The sequence below is a fragment of the Podarcis filfolensis genome, assembly GCF_964270895.1.
Source record: "Podarcis filfolensis genome assembly, chromosome: 14".
Taxonomy (NCBI): Eukaryota; Metazoa; Chordata; class Lepidosauria; order Squamata; family Lacertidae; genus Podarcis; species Podarcis filfolensis.
Window position 1 is genome coordinate 23119246 of NC_139616.1, and position 22353 is coordinate 23141598.

At 43.9% G+C, this 22353-nt stretch overlaps 1 protein-coding gene across 5 annotated transcripts in view; it reads right to left on the reverse strand.

Moving 5' to 3' along the window:
• The window catches only part of MCTP2 (multiple C2 and transmembrane domain containing 2), a 109997-nt gene that overhangs the window by 22616 nt on the left and 65028 nt on the right, over positions 1-22353 (reverse strand). For all 5 annotated transcript variants that reach the window (XM_083586406.1, XM_083586407.1, XM_083586409.1 and 2 more), the window contains 3 exons: positions 21643-21744; positions 21304-21378; positions 19703-19822 (listed from right to left, as the gene is read on the reverse strand). In XM_083586406.1, coding sequence (XP_083442532.1) covers positions 19703-19822; positions 21304-21378; positions 21643-21744 — 297 coding nt within the window. The remainder of the gene's footprint in view (positions 1-19702; positions 19823-21303; positions 21379-21642; positions 21745-22353) is intronic.

Here is a 22353-nt window from a genome sequence, read left to right on the forward strand (position 1 = left end):
GGAAGACAGAAGGGGCTATTTACATCATTTGATGAAAAGAAAAGAGGGGAAGGAAGAAAAGGGAGGTGTGAAGAACAAAGCTTCTGACTCTTCATTCCTATGTGCATCCTTGAAGCTCTGCTAACCTCTGATCTCTCCCACTTTTGCATTCATGGGAAGATAATCACCTTGGATGTTTCCATGTTCCAAGTGCACCATGTCATCTGTTAGAATTGTTAGCGTTACCTTCTACTTTTGATTTTATTCTCATTGTAGGGATGTACAATTATGTAAACAAACAAGAAAAGAGAGACCTTGATGGAAGTTGAAAAAAAAAGAGAGAAAAGGAACAAGAAGGGTGGGGGGAATGGAACACTCATTGAAACTGGATAGAAGAAATGCCTGTCACCTGCAGAACCACAAAAAGGATGTCAGGAGCCAGGCTGCCATCTTGATAACACAGCACTCAAGTTGTAATTAGCTTAAAGATTTATTGCAATACAAACACTCAGCCTCGGACACCTATCTGTATGTCCATGACTTATGAATCGGTTGACCCTTCTGGGGAGTGATTCCGGGTATGGCAGAATATCCGGACCCTATGCCCTTTCTGTTTCCAGCTTTGTTTTCTAAGACCTTTCCCATATGTCTGCTCCTTGGATGAATTAACTCCCCTTACGGTGTGGAACTGCTTTCCCTCTCGCCTTCTGACATTGCCTGTGTCACTTGAGAGAGTTGGTTGCTCTCTAGCACACTCTCTGCATTCCTGTCATTCTCAAAGTGAGGGAAATTGATAAACTACCGTTCACAGCTGTCTGGGAAGAATGCGAGCCTCTCTCTTGTTGGCTGCTTCCTGACTCCTCTTGAGCTCTTATACCTCGGGGAGAAGTGTTCATGACAAAGAATGTCTCCTATCTGGTTGTTTTCTATAGACATGAGCCATGCTGTTATAATAATAATAATTTATTATTTATACCCCACCCATCTGGCTGAGTTTCCCCAGCCACTCTGGGCAGCTCCCAATCGAGTGTTAAAAACAATACAGCATTAAATACTAAAAACTTCCCTAAACAGGGCTGTCTTTTAAAAATAGGATAGCTGCTTATTTCCTTGACATCTGATGGGAGGGCGTTCCACAGGGCGGGTGCCACTACCGAGAAGGCCCTCTGTCTGGTTCCCTGTAACCTCACTTCTCGCAATGAGGGAACTGTCAGAAGGCCCTCGGCGCTGGATCTCAGTGTCCAGGCTGAACGATGGGGGTGGAGACACTCCTTCAGGTATACAGGACCAAGGCTGTTTAGGGCTTTAAAGGTCAGCACCAACACATTGAATTGCGCTTGAAAACGTACTGGGAGCCAATGCAGATCTCTCTGCATTACTCGTTCAGGGCCAAGAGCATAAAAAGAACCTGCTTGGATCAGGCCCATGCCACATCTACTCTAGCATCCTGTTCTCGCAGTGATGCCCATGGGAAGCCCACAAGAGCCCTCTCCCCCTCTGTGGTTTCTAGCAACTGGTATTCAGAAGCATTACTGGCCTCTATCATGGCTAGGAGTGATTGATAGCCATGAGTTTGTCCTATTCTCTTTCAAAGCCATCCAAGCTGGTGAGAGTGAGTTCCATAGTCATGTTTGTTCTGCTTCCCAAAGTAGCCAATATTGAAGATCCATCACTCAGGGTATGGGGAACCTCTGGTCTGGGGGCCACGTGGAGCTAGTCACACCTGTCTGGCCCTTGGGACTCCCCCACAAGACGCACTCCTTCCTGAGTCACACCCCTCACCAGGCCACCCTCCTCCGGTGCTTTCGTCTGTGTGCAATTTGTCCTTGAACTCCAAGAGTACTTCTTGTTGGGAGGGTAAAGAGGGGAGTATGAGTTTCTGTAGAAATTGTACAAAAGATAACAATCACGTTCAGTGTTCTTTCCACTTCTGCCTCTGGACCCAAGCACCCCATGACATATGGCTTCCAAATGGTTGCCCTGGAAGAAATGGGGCTCTTTGGCTGAAAATGGTTCTCTCCCTAACCCCCACGTTACCTGATTGCCCATCTCTTTTAAAGCAGCCATAGCAGGTCCCAATTCAAATCAGGACCTGTAACACTGATGAAAAGCATGCCCTCCAAACTTATCTAATGTAGCCAAGGATAGTTGTTTGGTTGTGGGTTTTATTGTGGGGGGTTGTCTTTGCAAGGGAGGGGAAAGCGCAAGTTTTTCTCTGGCAAAAGGAATGAAAGGAAAATAAGATACACAAGGGAAGAGTTCAGGATCTAGAGAAGGGATGGCCAACACGGTGTCCTTCAGCTGTTACTGGACTGCAGTTCCCATCAGAGGTGGTTATAGGGTAGCGCAACCAGTTTTGCCACAACAATGCTGTAAAACGGAGCGTGAGAGGCAGGGACACTGAATTTTAGCACCACACAAAGGGTTTGAGAGCCCCAAGTCCACCACAGCAGTAATCAGGGATGGCAGGAGGTGTAGTCCGACGATGTCTTGAGGGTACCACACATTGACTAGAGTAATAAGGTTTTGTGTTGGCACAAGGGCTGGTGTAAATGTCTCCCTGTTTGGGGATTCACCCAATTTGAAGGGGTACTTATCTTGAAATCCTTACAATGGATTGGGGGTTGAATTGTTGCCATGCCTTTTTCCAAAAGGGGAAAAAAATTATGTAGGATTTGCTGGCATTTTGAGAAAGCTTTAGAAAGGCAAATGCATAAAAAGTTTTTTAAAAATTCCTCCTTCCCACCGAAAGACGCCTCCCCTAAATGCAGTTGAAATAGCACCATAGAGGCAACTTCAAATTATCTACCTGTGTACAGAGGTGCATGCTGTAGGCAGCTGTTTTCATCTTCTAGGTCTTAACACAAGAAACGAATAGCATCTATGCATAGCAGAGGGTGGGAGATAGAGCATAATAAGAAAAGGGGGGAGAAATCTGTTGACAACAGCTGCCTTTGCCACCACTTGGCCCCTCCTCCCAGTCAGCAGCATCAATGCAGGCAATGGGAAGTCAACTGAAGCAGCTAGAGGTGGCTATAGACAAAGCAGAAGACTGGGGGAGGGGAAAGTGTTTCTACACATGAATCATAGAGTTGGAAGGGACCACAAGGGCCATCTAGTGCAGGAATCTTTTGCCCAATGTGTGCAGCTCAAACCCACAACCCTGAGATTGTTAAGAGTTAAGAGAGGGCCTTCTCGGTAGTGGCACCCACCCTGTGGAATGCCCTCCCACCAGATGTCAAAGAGAACAACAACTACCAGACTTTTAGACGACATCTGAAGGCAGCCCTGTTTAGGAAAGCTTTTAATGTTGTTGTTGTTGTTGTTGTTGTTGTTGTTGTTGTTATTCCAACTCACAAAGGCACTCACCTTAACCCAGGCATAGGCCAACTCAGCCCTCCAGATGTTTTGGGACGACACCTCCCATCATCCCTAGCTAACAGGACCAGTGGTCAGGGATGATGGGAGTTGTAGTCCCAAAACATCTGGAGGGCAGAGTTGGCCTATGCCTGCCTTAACCTGTTCCTCTCCATACATTTCAGCCCACCGCTGCTTTTCAAGATAAAATAAATAAATAGGCTCCTATAGTTGTTATCTGTCAGGGATTAAACCAGATTGGCAGGTACAGTTCTGAGCAGTCAAATAGCCAGGGGAGAACACATTAGACAGTTGCTCCCTCTGCTCTGTCTGAAACCAGCTGCTTTGCCTGGTAAGAGAGTTGTATGCAATGCCAGCTATAATGCACAGAACTGACTTAAGTTCATTAATTTCAGTGGGTGTCTCTGACTAGAACTAGAACAGGATAAACCTAGAGTGCCTGATGGCAGGAGGACGAATTCTAGGACCATATTTTAGACATAGTTTTGCATTTAGGAAGGAAACTTCTGATTTGGGTGCATGTATAGATTTGCTGAGTTCTTTTTCACACGCACCAGTTTTAATCCTATTGATTCTCTCATGCAGCTTTTATCATTTTTTGCTTTTGCAGTTTTATTTTAATTGCTTAATTCGTTTTGGGAATGCGATTTAAGGGCAGTATAGCACTGCTTTGAAACAAAGAAATAAATAAAACTAACATGCATGTTTCCCATTTGAATTTTCAGCAAAAAAAAAGAGAAAGAGAGAGAAAGAAACGTCGCACCTACAATTTTACGAGAAACGAAGCTGAAATCCCCACGCGGCTGTTCCAAAATTTCTGAGCTGGAGAACAGATCCAACTTGCAAGTTGAAAGGAAGGGCAGGCCAGAGAGTCATCCCGGGTGTTTTAGTAATTAAAGAAAAGTGCATAATGAACCATATGCCCAAAAGGGGCCTGTTTTTCATGCAGGACAGATTTTTGTTTGAATTTTTAATTTTTATATACAGATGAAACGCTGGGTGGGATGAAGCAACTGTGTGAGGTAACGCACCATGCAGAAGAGGAAGAAGAGGAAACAGTCAATGTGAGGATGAGCTGAGCGTCCTTCGATGATTATGTGTCTAGATTTCACTATTTTGAGACAAAGAATTTTTTTTTTTTAAATGCATCCTTCTCTCCTTTGAGCAACTGTTTTAGGCATCTGTTCAAAGTCTCCATGAAAGAGATATTGACAGCTTTTTAGGCTGAACAGTCCAAGAAGAAAAGAACAGAATGCTGCCTGCCAATTTTTAATTTTTAAAAAAAATCAGGCTCACCCCACGGGACAAACAACAAGGATTCTTCTGCTATTTCTTGGACCCACCGCGTTGCCTCAACCACTCTGGTTTGGTGGAAAACCTGCCTTTGAAGCTCTAGCCAACACGTTGAACAACAGCAAGCCCAGCGCTTAAGCTCTGGAGTCTCTAAACTTCATTTGTTGTCATTTTCATTCCTTGGCTTCCCTGTTCCAAGGGAAGCAAGGAGTGTTTAAGAAAGCTAAAAATAAAAGCCACAAACCTATCAATAAAACCAATTTACTTATACACCATAAAACACCAAGTTACCCCGCTTATTTTTATCATCATCATGTTTAATACAGCTAAATTCCCAGTGAAGGCTGTCCAGCTTTGACCATATGCACACTGCATATTTGAACCACTATGATAACACTTTAAACATTCATGGCTCCCACCCCCAAATAATTTTGGGATCTGTAGTTAGTTAAGGGTGCTGAGAGTTTGGGGGCGAGCCCCTCCCAAAGCTATAGTTCCCAGAGTTCCCTGTGAAGAGGGATTTATAGCTCTGTGGTGGGAATAGGGGTCTCCTATCAACTCTCAGAACCCTTAACAAACTACAACTCCCAAAATTCTTTGGGGGAAGCCATGTCTGCTTAAAGTGATATCACAGTTTTCTGAAATTATGGTGCAAACGTGGCTCTAGATAAGGTCATGTGGCCTCCTTTGAGATTTAAGATTTTGGGTTTTTTGCATGTTTTATTTACTGTATAGGTCAAGTTTTTTTTGTATGTATAATTCTTATGTATATGTTTTGAGTTGCCCACAACCTGACCTTGGTTGCCATATGATTACTGATTTATCAACTTCCCTATATGGCCTGAGGTGACACAAAAATATTAAAAAAGCATGATGGAGGTATATAAAATTAGGTATGATGTAGAGAAGGTGGATAAAGAACAGATTTTCTCTCTCTCTAATAACACTAGAATTCAGCGACATCCAATGAAGATTCAGGACACTGGAAAATTCAGGACATTCAAAAAGAAGTCCTGCACACAGAACATTGTTAAACTATAAAATTTGCTCCCCCCAATTGGGATGGCCTTCAAAAAAGGGGTTAGAAAAAGTTATGGCGGGTGGGGTTCATAGAAAGAGAGGAGTTTTTTCTCCTTCCTAATACCAGAACATTGGCCCTTGTGACTTTCCATAGGCAACTCCCCTCTACAGCCACATAAACTTTCATCAACCCGTATCCGTATCCATCACCAGCCAGTGTGTAGAAGCTATCCTGTTCTGCAAAGGGGAAAGGCATATTTGTTGCTCTGCCTCTGGACTCACCCACCCCTGGCATGTAGCCCCTGAAAGGTTGCCCAGAAGGATATGCAGCCCTCAGGCTGAAAAAGGTTCCACAGTGTGTCTTATGGGGCTGATGGGAACTGGAGCCCAACATCTGGAGGACATCATGTTGATTGACCCTGAGTTTCAAGGGTACTTAGGAGAATATTCTCCCTGTATTTCTGCAAGACAATGAGGGTGATAAATGAGAGACACCCAATATGTCTCCACCTTTGGGAAGCCGTCTAGGGGACTGCTTAACACTTGAGACTTTGTGCCAACCATCAGGCAATGGCTTTTTCCACCTGCTTTGCCCCACCCCCAGCCCTAGGAGCCTTCAGAATGGAGCTGTTGCCATGGGCATTATGTGTATGTGTCTTTTGATGAACTGAGTGGAATATTATGAATCATGGAGGTGGGGAGTGTGTGTGTGTGTGTGTGTGTGTGAATTTCCACAGTGCTTAGTTTGTTAGTCTGTTAATTGTTAATGCTGTTAATATTACTTTGTGGATTATGAGTGCTGCAGTGCTTTGTGAATCTCATAATATGACTTTTGTTGTGGTTGTGCTGTTTAACTTATTTTTTTAGTTGTTTTGTTAATGGTGTTTTATAGAAGGTGGTTGTTTTACAGATGATTTGTTCATTGTTATACATGGTTTATGTTGTAATTGTGATGTTCTATTATGTTTTTGTTATTTATTGTTTGTGACTCAGGGAGTGGAAAGTGGACTAGAAATATAATAAATGAAATGTAATGAATTTACCTCCCTGCTGTTTGTCTGCTCAAAGTCTGCTCAAAGCTTTTCTCATAGACGCAAGGACCCGGTACCATTTCCCTCTCCAGGTAGGAAAGCAGCTTATGAAAAGCAATTTTGAGCAGGAAAAAGCTGGAAGGGAAAGGGTTGAGCAGCCCTTCTCCTGCTGCTATTCCACTCCCCACTGCTGTATCTGATGCTCCTTTTCATTTAAAAGAAGCTATGGAGAGAGGCAGCTCACATTCATCCTTGCTTATTGTCTAGTCTAAACCAAAGTTAACCAAGACTGAAACACTACTTAGTATTCTGATTGTATACACTTCCACAATCCTTTGCTTTGCTTGTCACATTATTATTTTTTTTCTCAACGGCATCTCTCCCCTTTTTTAAATTATGCAGGTGACCAATGTGATAATGAAACACTTTGGCACTGTTTTGATCCTTCAGATATAATGACAATTAGCACCATGCAGCATCTATCTTAATGCTTGCTCCATTTAATGAAATGCTTATCGTAGTAGAAGGAGTCTCACAGTTTTGGAGGGATCTATATATGAATGATTAAAAAGAAACTGGCCCATTTTTTGTACACACACACAGACAGCACTGCTGTTTCCAAGACTCAAGGACACTTGACAACAGTTCTGCATTGTACAGGTGGATCTGTGCACATCAAAGGGATAACGCTGGGAAGAAGACATCATTGACTGGCATCAGAACATATGAAGCTGTCTCATACTGAGAAAGACCACTGGCTACTGGTCCACAAATAATGAACTAAAGCCAAGGAATTTCACTATTCGCTTACTAGACGTAGCATGAATCCAATCGCCAATGATGGGCAACCCAACAGTTGTGGTTGGACTACAGCTCCTACCATCTCTGACCATTGACCATACTGGGTGGGTCTGATGGAAGTTTGACTCCAACCATCTCTGGAGGGCTACAGATTGCCCACACCTCCTTTAATTAATTGTGTTTATACCATTTGACACATCTTCCAATGAACTCAGGGCATCCAACTCACCACTTCCTGGGCAAACTTGTTATCATATTGTTTAATTCAGGGATGGAGAAGCTGTGACCTTCCATATGTGGCTAGATGACAACTCTCAGACCATTGGCCATGACGGCTGGGGCTGATGAGCACTGGAGTTCAACAGCACCCAGAGTGTACCATCTTGTCCACCATGGCATTTTAAAGGGTTGGGTCTAAATGTACAAAGCTCCCCCACCTACGGAATCATCTCCTCAGTAATACTTGTCTGGAAGCAACTTTGTTAACTTTTAGGCTCCATTAAGGTTCTTTTTTCCCCACCTATAATTTTATTTATTAATATTGAGGATTTTACTGCTGTTTCTATGAGTTTGATGGGGTTTTTTTCTCTTTTATGTTGCACATTGCTATTTTATCATTTGTTGCTTAGTTTTACTATTCAAATCATATTTTATATTGGGTTTTGTTTTTTCCATTCAATTGTAAACTGTCTTGGCAGGTTCTCAAAAGTTTGTCAGCATTTTAGTGCAGATTATTTCATTCACACACACACACACACACACACACACACACAGGCATGCAATTTTGCCCAATGTACACATTTTAAAATTATTATTATAAGCATTCCTGTGTACATTTATCCATATTAGATACATTTTGGAGTGTATTGCTTGGTTGGAGAATTGCATTGCAAAATTCAGGGAAGTGAGAATTTTAAAGGATGGCTGCATGGCAGTTCACGTATTGTTTCAGGAAGTGCCAATTAGGTAGAGTTCACAATATAAATGTGAGCTGAACCAAAATTCCTCACCCCACAATCCCACTTATGGGCTGAGCTATCTGCATAATATCTGTCTGAAGAACAATGCACAGTCCTTCCAGATCAGAAGGTGCAGAGGAGCAGTGGCCAAGGGTTAAAGACTTGTTACCATTTCTGCAACAGGGTTCCTGCCTTCAGCATCCTAGGGTTGGTCAATCAGCATGAAAGGTGGAGGCTTTTAGCCACTGAGAAGAAGCCTTCTCACCTTTTGTGTTGGTTGGAACCAAACACAGTGAAAAGAGGTGAGTCAGCCAGTGAGGATTGGCTCCTTGGGTCAGCCAAGAAAGAAGTTATCCCATACGCTCCAAAGCTAAGCATTTAGGAACACAGGCAAAAACAAGGTCCTTCGGTTTCCAGAGAATAGTGTGAAAAGTTATGTCAAGTACAATGGAACTTCAAAGCAAAAGCAACCGACGTTGCTTCAAAAGAAGATATCTGAGCAGTCCAAATCATTTGCCCAGAAAATAGTAGATTTAGCTGAAAGTCAACCTGTGGAGACCTGCAATGGTTGTTGCAACGAACCCATAAGTATGATTATTGTGTAATTATAAGATTGTTGTATAATCTTAAAAGGTTGTCTAATGGTATGGCTATGAGAGCACTCAGCTGTGGCAATTTCTGAATTTACCACTACACTACTTGACTTGACTTAAAAGGGCCCAACTTCCTCGCCTATTGCGAAAGAGCAGAGTGGCCTCTTATCTTTCTGGGTCTTTTGCAGTTGAGTCCTCCAGGGAAGTTAGGGCCACATCCTGGCTCCCTGGGCTCATCTGATAGTAGGATTTCTGTTACCCTTCTCCTTTGGGTTATATGTATTATTTATTCTCTACACTCTCCTCCTTTACCTGATGAAGAGAACTCCTGGTCCCTGACAAAAACCCTGTCAAGCCTGCTTGCTTTTTGTTTGTTTTGATGCTTTGCTGATCGGTTGGCAAACCCACGCAGCCCCCCGTCTATCAGAATTTCAGTAGTTGCGTGTTAACACAGCTCAAATTGCCTCACAGCTGAAGACGAAACGTGCATCCAGTTATCAAGATTTTGTACAAGTTGTACTGCAGATCAAGGCTGAAGCAACAGATAAGCAAACGGGGCTAGAAAATAACTTGGGGGTGGGGGAGAGACGAGAGAGCAATTCTGCCAGAATGAACCAGAAGCAATAACAACAAAGGGTGTAAGGGATATAATATTTTGGACTTTCCCCCCATTTGTGATTGTATATCGCCACCTACAGGAATTTCCCACCTCTCTCCTCCTTGAAAACTGTATAAAGATTATGGCTGATGCTTCTAGACTATTTTACAAAGTTATTTAACAGGGAACTCAATTGGAAGTGTGTGTGTGTGTGTGTGTGTGTGTGTGTGTGTGTGAGGGCCAGGATTTCCCACCAGACATAGAATGAAGCATTTTGACTAGGGCAGTTGTAATAAATTAACACTTCTTAGCATGGACTCAAGATTCATTTCAAGTGTTCAGAGCCTTTCATGTGAATTCCCTCAACAACGTGCTCACAACTAGCCCCAAATTGGGGTAGCAAATTGTGTGATGGTGTGGATGAGTGTGGATGGGTGTGGAAGATGTTTATTTAACTCCATTAAATAAATAAAAAATAAAACATGTTTTTTAAAAATGAATTAAATTTATTAGTCACTTGTCACCCAAAAGTTTTCCAAGCGACTTGCACTGGGAAAAAAAACACATTTTTTTCTGTCATCAGCATAGCAATATGTAGTTAACTGAGCTACATGGAACTTTTCCATCAGTTCTGTAGAGTTAAGAAACATAGGCCATAGTCCTGTTAAAGTGTACAGAAATTATTATGGACATTACTTTCTTGCAGAAGCCAGAATGGATAATTCTCAGCATTCTTGACTTTGCCAAATTGGTGTCCCTCACCTCCCATCAGCCCTGTCAGAGGTGTCAAGTTGCCCCCAAGACTGAGGGGATACACACATGACATCACGTTGTCTGGAGGAGGATGAGAGATCTGGAGGAGCAGGCCTCTGAAGCTGTGCATCGCTCAGCTCTGTGCCTGGCCTCCTCTGGAGGACACTATGTTGACAAAGAAACAGAATCTGGCCTGCGTGAGCAGGTGGTGGGCTAACCCTTACTTGTAGGGTATCCATAGTGGGCTACACTCCTCCAAGTCTCCCTCTTACTTTCTGTAAGTTTCCATGTGCATGCACACATACCGCTTATAAAAACATAACAACAGCCTCCTGGATCAGACCAGTGGCCCATCTAGTCCAACATTCTGTTCTCACCGTGGTCTGTAGGAAACTCATAAGCAGGATCCAAGCACAACAGCACTCTTACCCCCTGCAAGCTAGACCTGAGCACAACAGCAGCACTCTACTCACCTGCGATTCCTAGCCACTGGCATTCTAAGGCATAATGCCTCTGTTGCAGCTAGTAGCCACTGATAGGGTTCTCCTCCATGAATCTGCCTAATCCTCTTTTTAAGCCATCCAAGATGATGACCATCACTGCCTCCTGTGGGAATGAATCCCATGGTTTAAGTATGCACTGCATAAAGAAGTACTATGTTTTATTTGTCCTGAATCTACCGACATTCAGCATCATTGGATGTCCATGAGAACAAGTGTTACGAGGAAGAAAAACCTTTTTCTATCCATTTTCTCGATGCCATGCATACTTATATAAACTTCTATCAAGTCACCTCTAACTCAGTTTCTCTCTAAAATTGTTGTTTAGTCATTTAGTTGTGTCCAACTGTTCGTGACCCCATGGACCAGAGCACACCAGGCACTCCTGTCTTCCACTGCCTCCCAAAGGTCGGTCAAACTCATACTGGTAGCTTCGAGAACACTGTCCAGCCATCTCATCCTCTGTCGTCCCCTTCTCCTTGTGCCCTCCATCTTTCCCAGCATCAGGGTCTTTTCCAGGGAGTCTTCTCTTCTCATGAGGTGGCCAAAGTATTGGAGCCTCAGCTTGAGGATCTGTCCTTCCAGTGAGCACTCAGGGCTGATTTCCTTCAGAATGGATAGGTTTGATCTTCTTGCAGTCCATGGGACTTTCAAGAGTCTCCTCCAACACCATAATTCAAAAGCATCAATTATTTGGCGATCAGCCTTCTTTATGGTCCAGCTCTCACTTCCATATATCACTACTGGGAAAACCATAGCTTTAAGTATACGGAGCTTTGTCGGCAAAGTGATGTCTCTGCTTTTTAAGATGCTGTCTAGGTTTGTCATTGCTCTCTCTAAACTAGAAGGTCCCAAATGCTGCAACCTTTCCTCATAGGGCGGCCCCTCCATCCCCTTTATCATTTTGGTTGCCCTTTTCTGAACCCTTTCCAACTCTATTGAATACTTTTGAGATGTGGCAACCAGAACTGCACACAGCATGATGAGGGACATGCTGATAGTTTATACAGAGAAGCCAACAAAATATTTGGTACTGGTAACAAAATATTGGAATATCAGTATCAGAAACAGCACTCTCTCCACTCATGATTCCTGGCAAGTGGGATTCAGAAGCAATCCTGAGATAGATGGTCTGACTTGGCACACAGCTGTTTCCCATGTCCTAAATCAGCCTCTCCCATGGGAGATGCAATAGTCCATAAGAACACAGGAAGAGCGATGCTGGACCCGGTCAAAGGCCCAATTAGTGCAACATCCTGTTCTCAGAGGAGCCAACCAGATGCCTCTGGGATGCCTGCAAGCAAGACCTGAGTCCTCTCCACACCTGTTATTCTCAGAAAGCGATACTCAGGGGCCTACAGCTGCCAATGGTGGAGGTAAAACATAGCCATCATGGCTAGTATTCCCCATCCATTCTTGTAATATAGAAGCTCTCCTCACTGCCACTACAAACATCAATAGGCATTTTATGGGTATTAAAATAAAGAGATGCAGTACATAAAAATAAATTCTGGCAACTATTGTGAGTAAAAAAACACAAAACAATTCAAGGCGAGTGAAAAACAGCCCACAGACAGCACTGAGCCACAGAGGTGGGTGAAGGGACCACGATGGGGGGTTTCTCTCTCCAGAAAACATCGGATCAGGCAGCTAAAATTATTGCCGCCGTTCTCTTGTAACTGTCACCTGTGGTGGGTATAATTACAGGTTACTGCCGCCAGCACGCCCACCTCATATGGCAGTAAAAAGGACCACTGCTTGCCAAGCCCAGGCGCACAATGGAGAAGACGCACCATCTAACTGAGTCCAAAAAAGAGAACAGCCAGGGAGACTAATAAAAATGACAGCTTAGAAACAAAAGTGATAAAGCTCTGAAGCTTCGGAAACCAACCAACACACACACACACAAGCAAGCTAGCTAGCTAGCTGGCAACGTAAGTACTGAGCTCAGTTCTCTGACAGTTCAGGGTAATGCAAGCAGTCTCCTTGTTTCCTTTCTGCTGGGTTTGGGTTTTTTTGTTCTTCCTTCCTGACATAAAATGCTTGCACAAGTTATTAAGAGCCAGGAGGGTGGACCAAATCAGCAAAACAAAATGAAAGGCATAGCTAGCAAGCCACAAAGAGTATTCAAAATGGAACAAAGGTTAGCTTCGGAAAGGCTGTATCTCAGTGGTAGATCATCTGCTTTGCATGCAGAGGGTTCAGTCTCTGATATCTCCATGTTCTCTGCATGAAACCTTGGAAAGCCACTGCCAGTCAGTGTAGACCATGGGTAGGCAAACCAAGGCCTGGGGGCTGGATCTGGCCCAATCACCTTCTAAATCTGGCCCGTGGACGGTCTGGGAATCAGCGTGTTTTTACATGAGTAGAATGTGTCCTTTTATTTATAATGGATCTCTGGGTTATTTGTGGGGCATAGGAATTCTTTCTTTCTTTCTTTTTCCAAAATATAGTCTTGTCCACCACAAGGTCTGAGGAACAGCGGAGCAGCCCCCTGCTGAAAACATTTGCTGACCCCTGCTATAGACAATACTGAGGTAGTTGGATCAAAAGCATCACTCCATGTTTCTAAAGGCACCTTATTGCTCTCTCTTCCCGAGCACCACAGCATCAATGCACAAAAATAAAGGTATCTACCATTTGTGGCTCAGCACACTTGGAAGATCATAGGTGGCCAGTGTGGAACACTAGATAAATATGAAAAGCTTGATCCAGCAGGCTCTCCTTATGTTCTTATGGGTAAGTTGCAAAGTTCAGAGCAGCAAAAATATGACATATATAGGGTCTGTACCACTTGGTCCACCCAAGCTACAACTCTGCATGCACAGAAGATATAAATATGTTCATTGGAGGCATCACCACTTGTCGTGGGAGACAGAACTAGACCTGCCTCCCCCTCCAAATCCTGTCCAGCCAGGCAGCACCTGGAGATCATCTACCTCCCCTGACTTTGGTGATGCTCTTTCCCCATCAGAGGGAGGGAGGAGCCAGCACTTCAGCTTCACCATAAAAGCCTGCCAAGTTTGGAAATGGGGGGACCACCACCTTCCTACTCTGCTCCTGTGTTGTAGCCTCCCTCTCCCATTCCTCCTCACCTTCCACCAGAATCTGCCCTCCTGGGTTTTACCCAAAGGGGCTGAGACACTCATGACAGCATGCAAAATAATGGGGGATGACCACTAGCCTATATGTTTGTAATGGGGAGAAGGGCTATAATTTATCGAATAGGAGAGATGTACATCAGAAGCTATTGACCATGACAGACATATAAAGCTTTTCATATGATACCTATGAAAAGCCCTGCTAAGGGTCCAGCATCCCACAGTGCTGTGGTTTTCCACAATGGCCAACTAAATGCCTATGGGAAGCCCACAAGGTGATAGCAGTTGTATGGTGGGGTACTGGTTAGTGTCAGAGACTGGCTAAATGAGGAAGATTGATTGGTGGGAGTTGGGTGGGCTCCGAAGACTTAGATACCAGATTCTGGTGGTGGGAGACTGAAGAGAAATCTGCAGAAGAGACAAGCTGGGAGGTGGGTTGAGTGATCAAAGAGGGGTCATGAGAAGGAGGCCTTTCCAGGACACAGTTAGAGGCCGAAAGTCACAGCGTGAGCACAGACCGTCCCAGTCCTGCTGACTCTCCTCCCCCTCTGACACCCTGTTCGAGGAGAGTCTTGCACATTTGCTGAGCAACAGATCAGGCAGGCCCAGAGGAGGAGCTCACCCCATCAATGCAGGTTTCGTCTGCTTGGGAAGGATCCAGACTGAAAGGCTAGAAGGAGAGGGTGCAGCTAGTGGTCAGTTTCAGTAACATCTCAGCTGGAGGACTCTGCTGCATTGTTATGTTCTGTTAATAAAGAGCTAATTGCATTCTGTGCCTCCCATGTGTGTGCCTGCCCTGTGGTGGACCTGGCTCGCTGATGGCTCCTTGACAGTTAGAGTGCTGGACTAGGACCTGAGAGACCAGGGTTCAAATCCTCACTCTGCCATGAAGCTCACTGGGTGACCTCGGGCCAGTCACTGCCTCTCAATCGAGCTCACAGGGTTATTGTGGGAGTTAAATGAGGGAAAGAACCATGTGTGCCATATCTTGAGCCCCTTGGAGAAAAATGTGGGACATAAATGCCATAAATAAATAGTGTTCTGCCATAGGTGACCCTACTGCAGCTGGTAGTCAGTGGCATGTTGCCTCTGAACTGAGAGGTTTTATATGTGGTCAATAGTGATGGCCTTTTCCCTAAACTAAAGGTAAAGGTAAAGGAACCCCTGACCATTAGGTCCGGTCATAGCTGACTCTGGGGTTGCGGTGCTCATCTCGCTTTATTGGCCAAGGGAGCCGACGTACAGCTTCCGGGTCATGTGGCCAGCATGACTAAGCCGCTTCTGGCGAACCAGAGCAGTGCACGAAAATGCCATTTACCTTCTCGCCGGAGCAGTATCTATTTATCTACTTGCACTTTGACCTGCTTTCGAACTGGTAGGTTGGCAGGAGCAGGGACCTAACAACAGGAGCTCACCCCGTCGCGGGGAATCAAACCGCTGACCTTCTGATCGGCAAGTCCACAGCGCCACCTTCATCCCTCTTTCCCTAAACTAAAAAGTCCCAAATGCCCCAACTTTTCCACATAGCAGAGTTACTCCATCCCCTTGAACATTGCCCTTTTCTAAACTTTTCCAATTCTACAGGGGTTTTATTTCAAGTCTATTTTAGCTGATGAACATGATTTTTATTTTGTTTTGTGAGAATAGGAAATCAAAGTCAGTCCAAGAAGTCTGCTACCAGATGGTGCCCTCTGATTTCATGTTTAGAATTCAGCTGGACTGATTAAAAAAACCTTTGACTTAGTTCAAAACTGGCGATGGGAATATGTCCTGCATCTGAGGGCCCCACCCTCAATATCTGCTGTCTGAGGTGGCTGCCTTACTCTGCCTAATGGTAGAGCTATCACTGTAGAAAACTCACATTGGTTCTCTCTATTTATCCTCCTGTATCATCAAGGATGGTGAGGCCGCTTAAGTCTTCATTCAAGAAAGGTATATTTTATAAGAAAAAGCCCCAGCTTGCATACAAACTTGTCTGTACAGACTTTTAAAGGGCTGGAGTAAGGGTGGAGGAGAGACATTTGAATACAACGTCCTTTTAATTTCCCTCATATTACAGTAATTGCATTAAGAAAACTGTAATTTCATTAAATGGCATAATTACCATTAATACTTGGCAAACTGTCAATAGAAGGGGTAATTATTCCAGAGAAAAAATTATAAGCAGAATGTGCAACGATGCATAATTCCTCACAACAGCAATTCAACGCTTAAAATTTACCTTTAAAATGTTTTTAAAATATGTATTACCCAGTGGTAGCAATTAGCTCCATGTGGCAGGCGTAACTTTCAGGACCAAAAATCTGCAGAGCGAGCTTTTCAGCAGAGATTTAGAAGGCAATTCAAAGCAACTTCCCAAATACTATTAAAAGGAGGAATCTTGGAATATGTTTCACTTTTGCATTCATTAGGAGAAGCACACACAAAAATGTGTATAAATTTTCGTGCACTTTTGGGGTTTTTTAAAGAAAAGTTTGCAAACTCGAACAGGAATGCAACAGACTGAACTTTTTGCATTGGATCAGATTGTTATTACGTGTGTGATCTTTGCTGTCTATTTAGTTGTTTATTCAGCTTGTAAACTGCCTTGGGTATAGTAACACAGAAAGGCAGCATACAAATTGAAAGCGAAATGAAAATGAGCTCATGATTGGGGGAAATGAGAAATCAAGAGAAACTGAAAATTTACAGGTTCAGCCATCCCTAGATCCTAGTCATGTACCTGCCCACCACCCTACTAGCCAGCTGTTTCCATCAAAGACAGAAAGCATCCTTATAAAAACAACCAAACATTAATATATGATCTATTAAAACAAAGAGATAATGAAAACATATATGGAATTGTTTTTAATTGTTTTGTCATTGAGGCTCTTAACTGCGAGATTGCTTCAAGATATTTTGTGGGGTGAGACTCCTAAATGAAATCATATAAATTAAATATATGGATTTGTGTGCTTGTGTGTGTGTGTGTGTGTGTGTGTGTGGATGAGAGTGGAGGATGTGGATTTGAAGTCATAACTGAAAAAAACAACAGTGGGATTTTGGCTGCTGGGACTTGCTGATGAGACTCTTTCCTATTTTTATTTTCAACCAATATAGGCTAAAGAGTGAGAGAACCACCAAAGATGATGAGAATCAGGGCAGAATTATTTCCTGCATAGTTCTGGCAAGTGGCACACCCAATAGCTGCTAGGGTGTAACCAAACCGTTAATTTAAAGAAAACGAGGCTTTGCAGAAACTCAGAGATGGAACGGAAAAGGTCTATCAACATATCCTGACAAATCAGCCCAGAATCATATCCACCCACTAAGGGCAGGTCACAATTTAGAACCAGAACACAAACTTCTGCAAAATGAGCAAGTGACTCCAAATCAAGACTGAGAATTTATTTCAATAACACACCAAGATAATTTTATCAATGGTCAACCATATACAGTTAAGTAATGTGAATAATAATTTTAAAAAACAGGACAGTGCTGAATGTTCTCCTGTTCTGATTTTCAGTTCAGAAATAATTGTTCTACTGCAGGGGCGAGGAACCCCAGTCAGCACAGAGCGTCTTCTTCTCCATGGCTAAAAAGTTCCCCTTTCAGGCTGACTGGGGGGCTCCAGGACACTGCAGAAAGGGGGCTTGCTGCAGAAATAGTAATGGGTCTGTGACTGTCAGGGACTGGACTGAGGAGGAATGGTGAGGACCGCCCACCCCTTCCTGAACCTTCCCAAGAACAGGAGGACAGTGTTGATTTAGAATAGTGGTTTGCAGAAGGTCATAGTTCAGAGGCTGCAGAGGGGAAGAGCTGGGAAATATTGGGAGAGCAGCAGGAAGGAAAAAAAACCAGGGGAGAGACAGCTGACAGACTCAGTGTCTTTGGAAAGCATTCATGGACCACCACCACCCCCGGACCCAGCGTGCACTGAGAGTAGTAGAACAGAAAACTCAGAGGCAGAAAGCACAGGTCAGCCAGAGCAGGGATAATGTAGAATAAGAGAGATGGAGGGGTGGGAATTTACTTGGAGCAATGCCATTATCTGAGAGTTGGCATCATCCATCTCTCTCTGTGAATTTTGAATAAAATAACATGGTAAGAACTTCTTGTTTTCCCATTGCTGGCTGCCAGCCGTGAGGGAGGGGGAGCCCGACAGTGACCCCGCTCGCCCTGCGCAACCACAGACCACTACACCTCTCCTTGGAACACTTCCCAGGCCGTGCTCCCCAGGCTCACAAACCCTCTCTGACCCAGCTCTTAGACTTCCTTCTGTCATTTTACCTGGCTGGAATGTGTCCAAGTGTGGTAACACCTCTTGTTTGCCTGGGTGAGGGATGGATAGAGATGATTGTGCCTGGTCATACTCTCTTTTCCCACACCGAGCCATGGTATGTGGTCCTCATGAGGAAATGCATCCCTTGGAATGGAAAGGGCTCCCCACTGCTGCCTTAGCACTGTATACTATACAAAGGCATATATATCAAATCTGTTGCTCATATTAGGCAACGTCCATCACTGAAACATACCCTCTGCCTCAGAAGGTTACCCACAAGGGAATGTGACCTTCAGGCTGAAAAGGGTCCCATCACCGCTTCCATAACATGGTATTGGTATCACAGCACAGTGCAGCTAATCAGATTTGGTGACATGACAACCTTGTTAAGAGCAAACGGAAGACTAGCTCTCACTGACTTGGTCAATGGCTGCTGCAGGTAGAGGCTCACAGGCAAAGCTATCACATTAGGGCCAAGTGTAGGCAAGATATTTGTCTATGACGTGTGAGTATGTGCAAAGATTTCAGTGTGTTTGTGTACATATATTATGTAATGCCACACACCAGATTCTGCATCAAAATGCAATTTTGTTGCTTGCATACAAATAAATAAATAAGCAGATTTACCTTTTCCTGATTGTTCTGCACAACTTGGGAAAGGCCAGCTGCTATATGGATGTTGGTAGACCCATCCCCAAATATTGACAATCTACCAGACACTGCCCACACAATTTCTAGTTCTTACGGCTGCAAATATCCATTTGGAACTTGTGGTTTTGAATATATGTTATCAGGACATTTGATTCTGCACCTAATACTAGATTTTGTAGCAGGATTTATATGCTTGCCTGGAAAGGTAATGTAAACTTTACCCTAGAGTTAATAGTGACTACTCTTCCATTGCCAAGAAAGGGGACAGATTTGCAAATAATTTGCACATGCTAGTTTATATGTATATATCCCAATGTAGGGGAAATGCTTTTTATCCAACTGAGTTCGACTCACAGTAGACCAATTAAAATTAATGAGTATATCTAATTTAGGCCCCTTAATTTCAATAGGTTTACTCTGAGCAAAATGTCATTGGATGCAACCCAATTTCTATAATTTGAACAGAGATTTTGCCACAGTGGGAAAGAATGTGACCAGGGGACCTGTTTGCTCCCTCAGTCTGCTTTCCAAATGCTGTTAACTGAGGGTGGGGGACAAATTCAAAGCCCAAGCTCTTCCTCCCTATGGTTCTTTATCTCCAAATTAGACTTAGACCTCCAAATAGAGGTGCAATTCAACTCCACATGGCTCTCTGAAATATAAATAGCCCATTCCTCCAGACACATACACAGCCCATCATAACAAGGAGCATTTCACAGTCATCTACTGAGAAAAGTCATTTATGAGAACACATTTAATTCTGTGAGAAGGCTTAGCCACTTACCACAAATGCTATCACACTCCTGACGGGAGATTCCCACAGAAAGCAGCTTTGGAGAAACTGTATCATGTTCCATATTGCCATAGTGATTCTTTTCACACGGTCAACGTTTCTCGACAAGATCTAGTGAGCATGAGGTGGGAGGGAAAAGAAGATTCAAAACAAGGAGGACTTTAAAAACAAAACAAAAAGGAACAGGGGCATGATAAAAAAAATTCAAATAAATAAAGCAAGCTCTTGCGCATCTATCTAACTTTTCTGTATGTGGAAATGCCCTCTCTAGTTAAGTCTGTGTGCTTGGAATGCATCAACAAATCTCTCTACTCCTCCCTGACTATTCCACCAAGGTTAAAAGACAAAATGATGGGAGACAACTATTATTGAAGGCAGGCAGGTAGCCACAGCAGGGCGATCACTGGCTGGGAGGTAGGTACCAACGTTAGCCTCCCCAGCCTTTTGCCACTGCACCTGTAGAACAGCAGCCTGCTGTAGAGGCAATGTTTGGCTACCCAGAGGCAGAGCTACCTGCTCTGACACCCGGAGCAGCGCGGGGGTGGGGCTAGCCAGCCCACAAGGGCGGGGCTAGCCACCCACACATTGAGCATCCCTAGCTGCCCACTAGCCGCCCGCGGCAAGTGTCTGGGGGGTGTGGCAAGCATGGGGCGCACCAATGTCGCCCCCCCCCTCTGGGATGGCACCCAGAGCGGGCCACAACCCCTGCAACCCCCTTCCTCCACCAATGTGGCCACCTAGCCTAACTTGAGAAGAGTAAAAACTTTGCCACAGCTGTAGCTGACTTCAGGGGCAGGGGGCATGGTATTTATTTGGAAGCAATTGTGGATGGTGAGTTGACACCAAATGAGCTGTCTGAGAGAGGAGGTTACCCTTTTGGGTCTCGCCTTTGGCATGAGATGAGGCTGAGGGAACTCCCCATGGGCAACTGGCTGTGGACTTGCTCCTAGGCCAGAGACTGGAGCAGCTGGTACATGTAAGTGAGTTAACCCAATTTGCAAGTGAGAGGGGGATTGCTGGGGAGCCACATATGTAGTAAGAGTCTGAATGCAGATTCAGTACAACTGGTGGGGATTTGATGATTTTGCTATTTCATATTGTTTTGATTGTTTTAGTGCATTTATTGCAGCTCTCTTTTGTATCAATAGCCTGTGCAACTGTCTGGGAGCCCTTAGACAAAAAAGCAGTCTATGTACAGTGGCACCCTCAGGCTACAGATGCTTCAGGTTACAAATACTTCGGGTTACAGACTCTGCTAACCCGGAAATAGTACCTCGGGTTAAGAACTTTGCCCCAGGATGAGAACAGAAATCGCGCTGCGGTGGCAGCGGGAGGCCCCATTAGCTAAAGTGGTACCTCAGGTTAAGAACGGTTTCAGGTTAAGAATGGACCTCTGGAACGAATTAAGTTCATAACCAGAGGTACCACTGTATATCTGAAACAAACTAAAGAGTTCCAATTTGGAACTCTCCCTATGTTTAAAACAAAGCCTTCATGTTCTGCGGCCACAAACTATTGTTCCTTATGTACAAAATTTTGTTAAAACCACAACAAAAAAGACAAAGACAATCCCAGCTGAGAGACAAACATACCTTCTTTGAAAACTTGCGGTTGTCTTCCAAAAACCGCCTTTCGCGTGGAAAAAAGGTTCTGATGCTGGCTTTTACCTTTGAAAGAAATATAAATAATTGCATGACTTTGGTGTTTATGTTCAGATGCTCCATCTTGGTTTGGTACTTCAGCAACCAACTCTTTTAACCCATCCAGACTCGTGAAGATTATTAGATCTCCTGGCACCAAACTCCCCTAACCATTTTAGCCAGACAACAAGCCTGTGAGGTAGGCCAGGCTCATTGGCAGAGTATCTGCTCTGTAAGGCAGCTCCCTATGTTCCTAGGAAAAGGGCGATTCTCTGAAGCCGTTCGACTTACAGGATTAAATAGAACATCCAGCTCCAAGTAGATGACACCTTTTGAGGGAAGTTCCAGGTCTTTGTTTTTCAGGGTGTAGCAACTTTGCTCACCATTTCTAATCTGCAAATTGAAAGAAATAAAAAAAATGAGAAAAAGATAAGAATCTCAACTGAATATCACCGAGTGCGCTTCAGTTTCCACAGCAATGCTATAAGGTGCACGCTGGAGAGACAGTGCTTTTGTTTTATACGCAAGCGGAGCTTGAGCAGAGGCAAAGAGATTCCTGCATGAGCATCCTTCATCCTAAGGTGCTTTGCCTGCATCCAACTCATAAGCCTCTGAGTGCTGCTCATCACCACAATGGGGTGAATGCTGGCTGAGTGAAGAGGGAAAGTCCAATTCTTATTTAATATACAGATTAAATGCCAGCTTTGGGTCTTCTGCCCTTCATTCTGCTACAGGCATCAGTTCAATGGCTAAACAGTACTCTGCTTGAATTTCCCTTAAATTGGAGAGATCATGCGTTAAAAGAGCATAATTGGCTAACAAAAAACAAAAACAAAAGCAGAGATTTAAAATATCAGGGTCCAGTTTCACATTAGGGGTATTATTCTTTACTGAAGCAAGTCTAAAACATAACACAGAGCCAACAAGCAAAACACACTCCAGAACCCCACCAGCCAGTAGGGAATCATTTGCTCCAGTTATTTACAATTTTAAATAGTTATT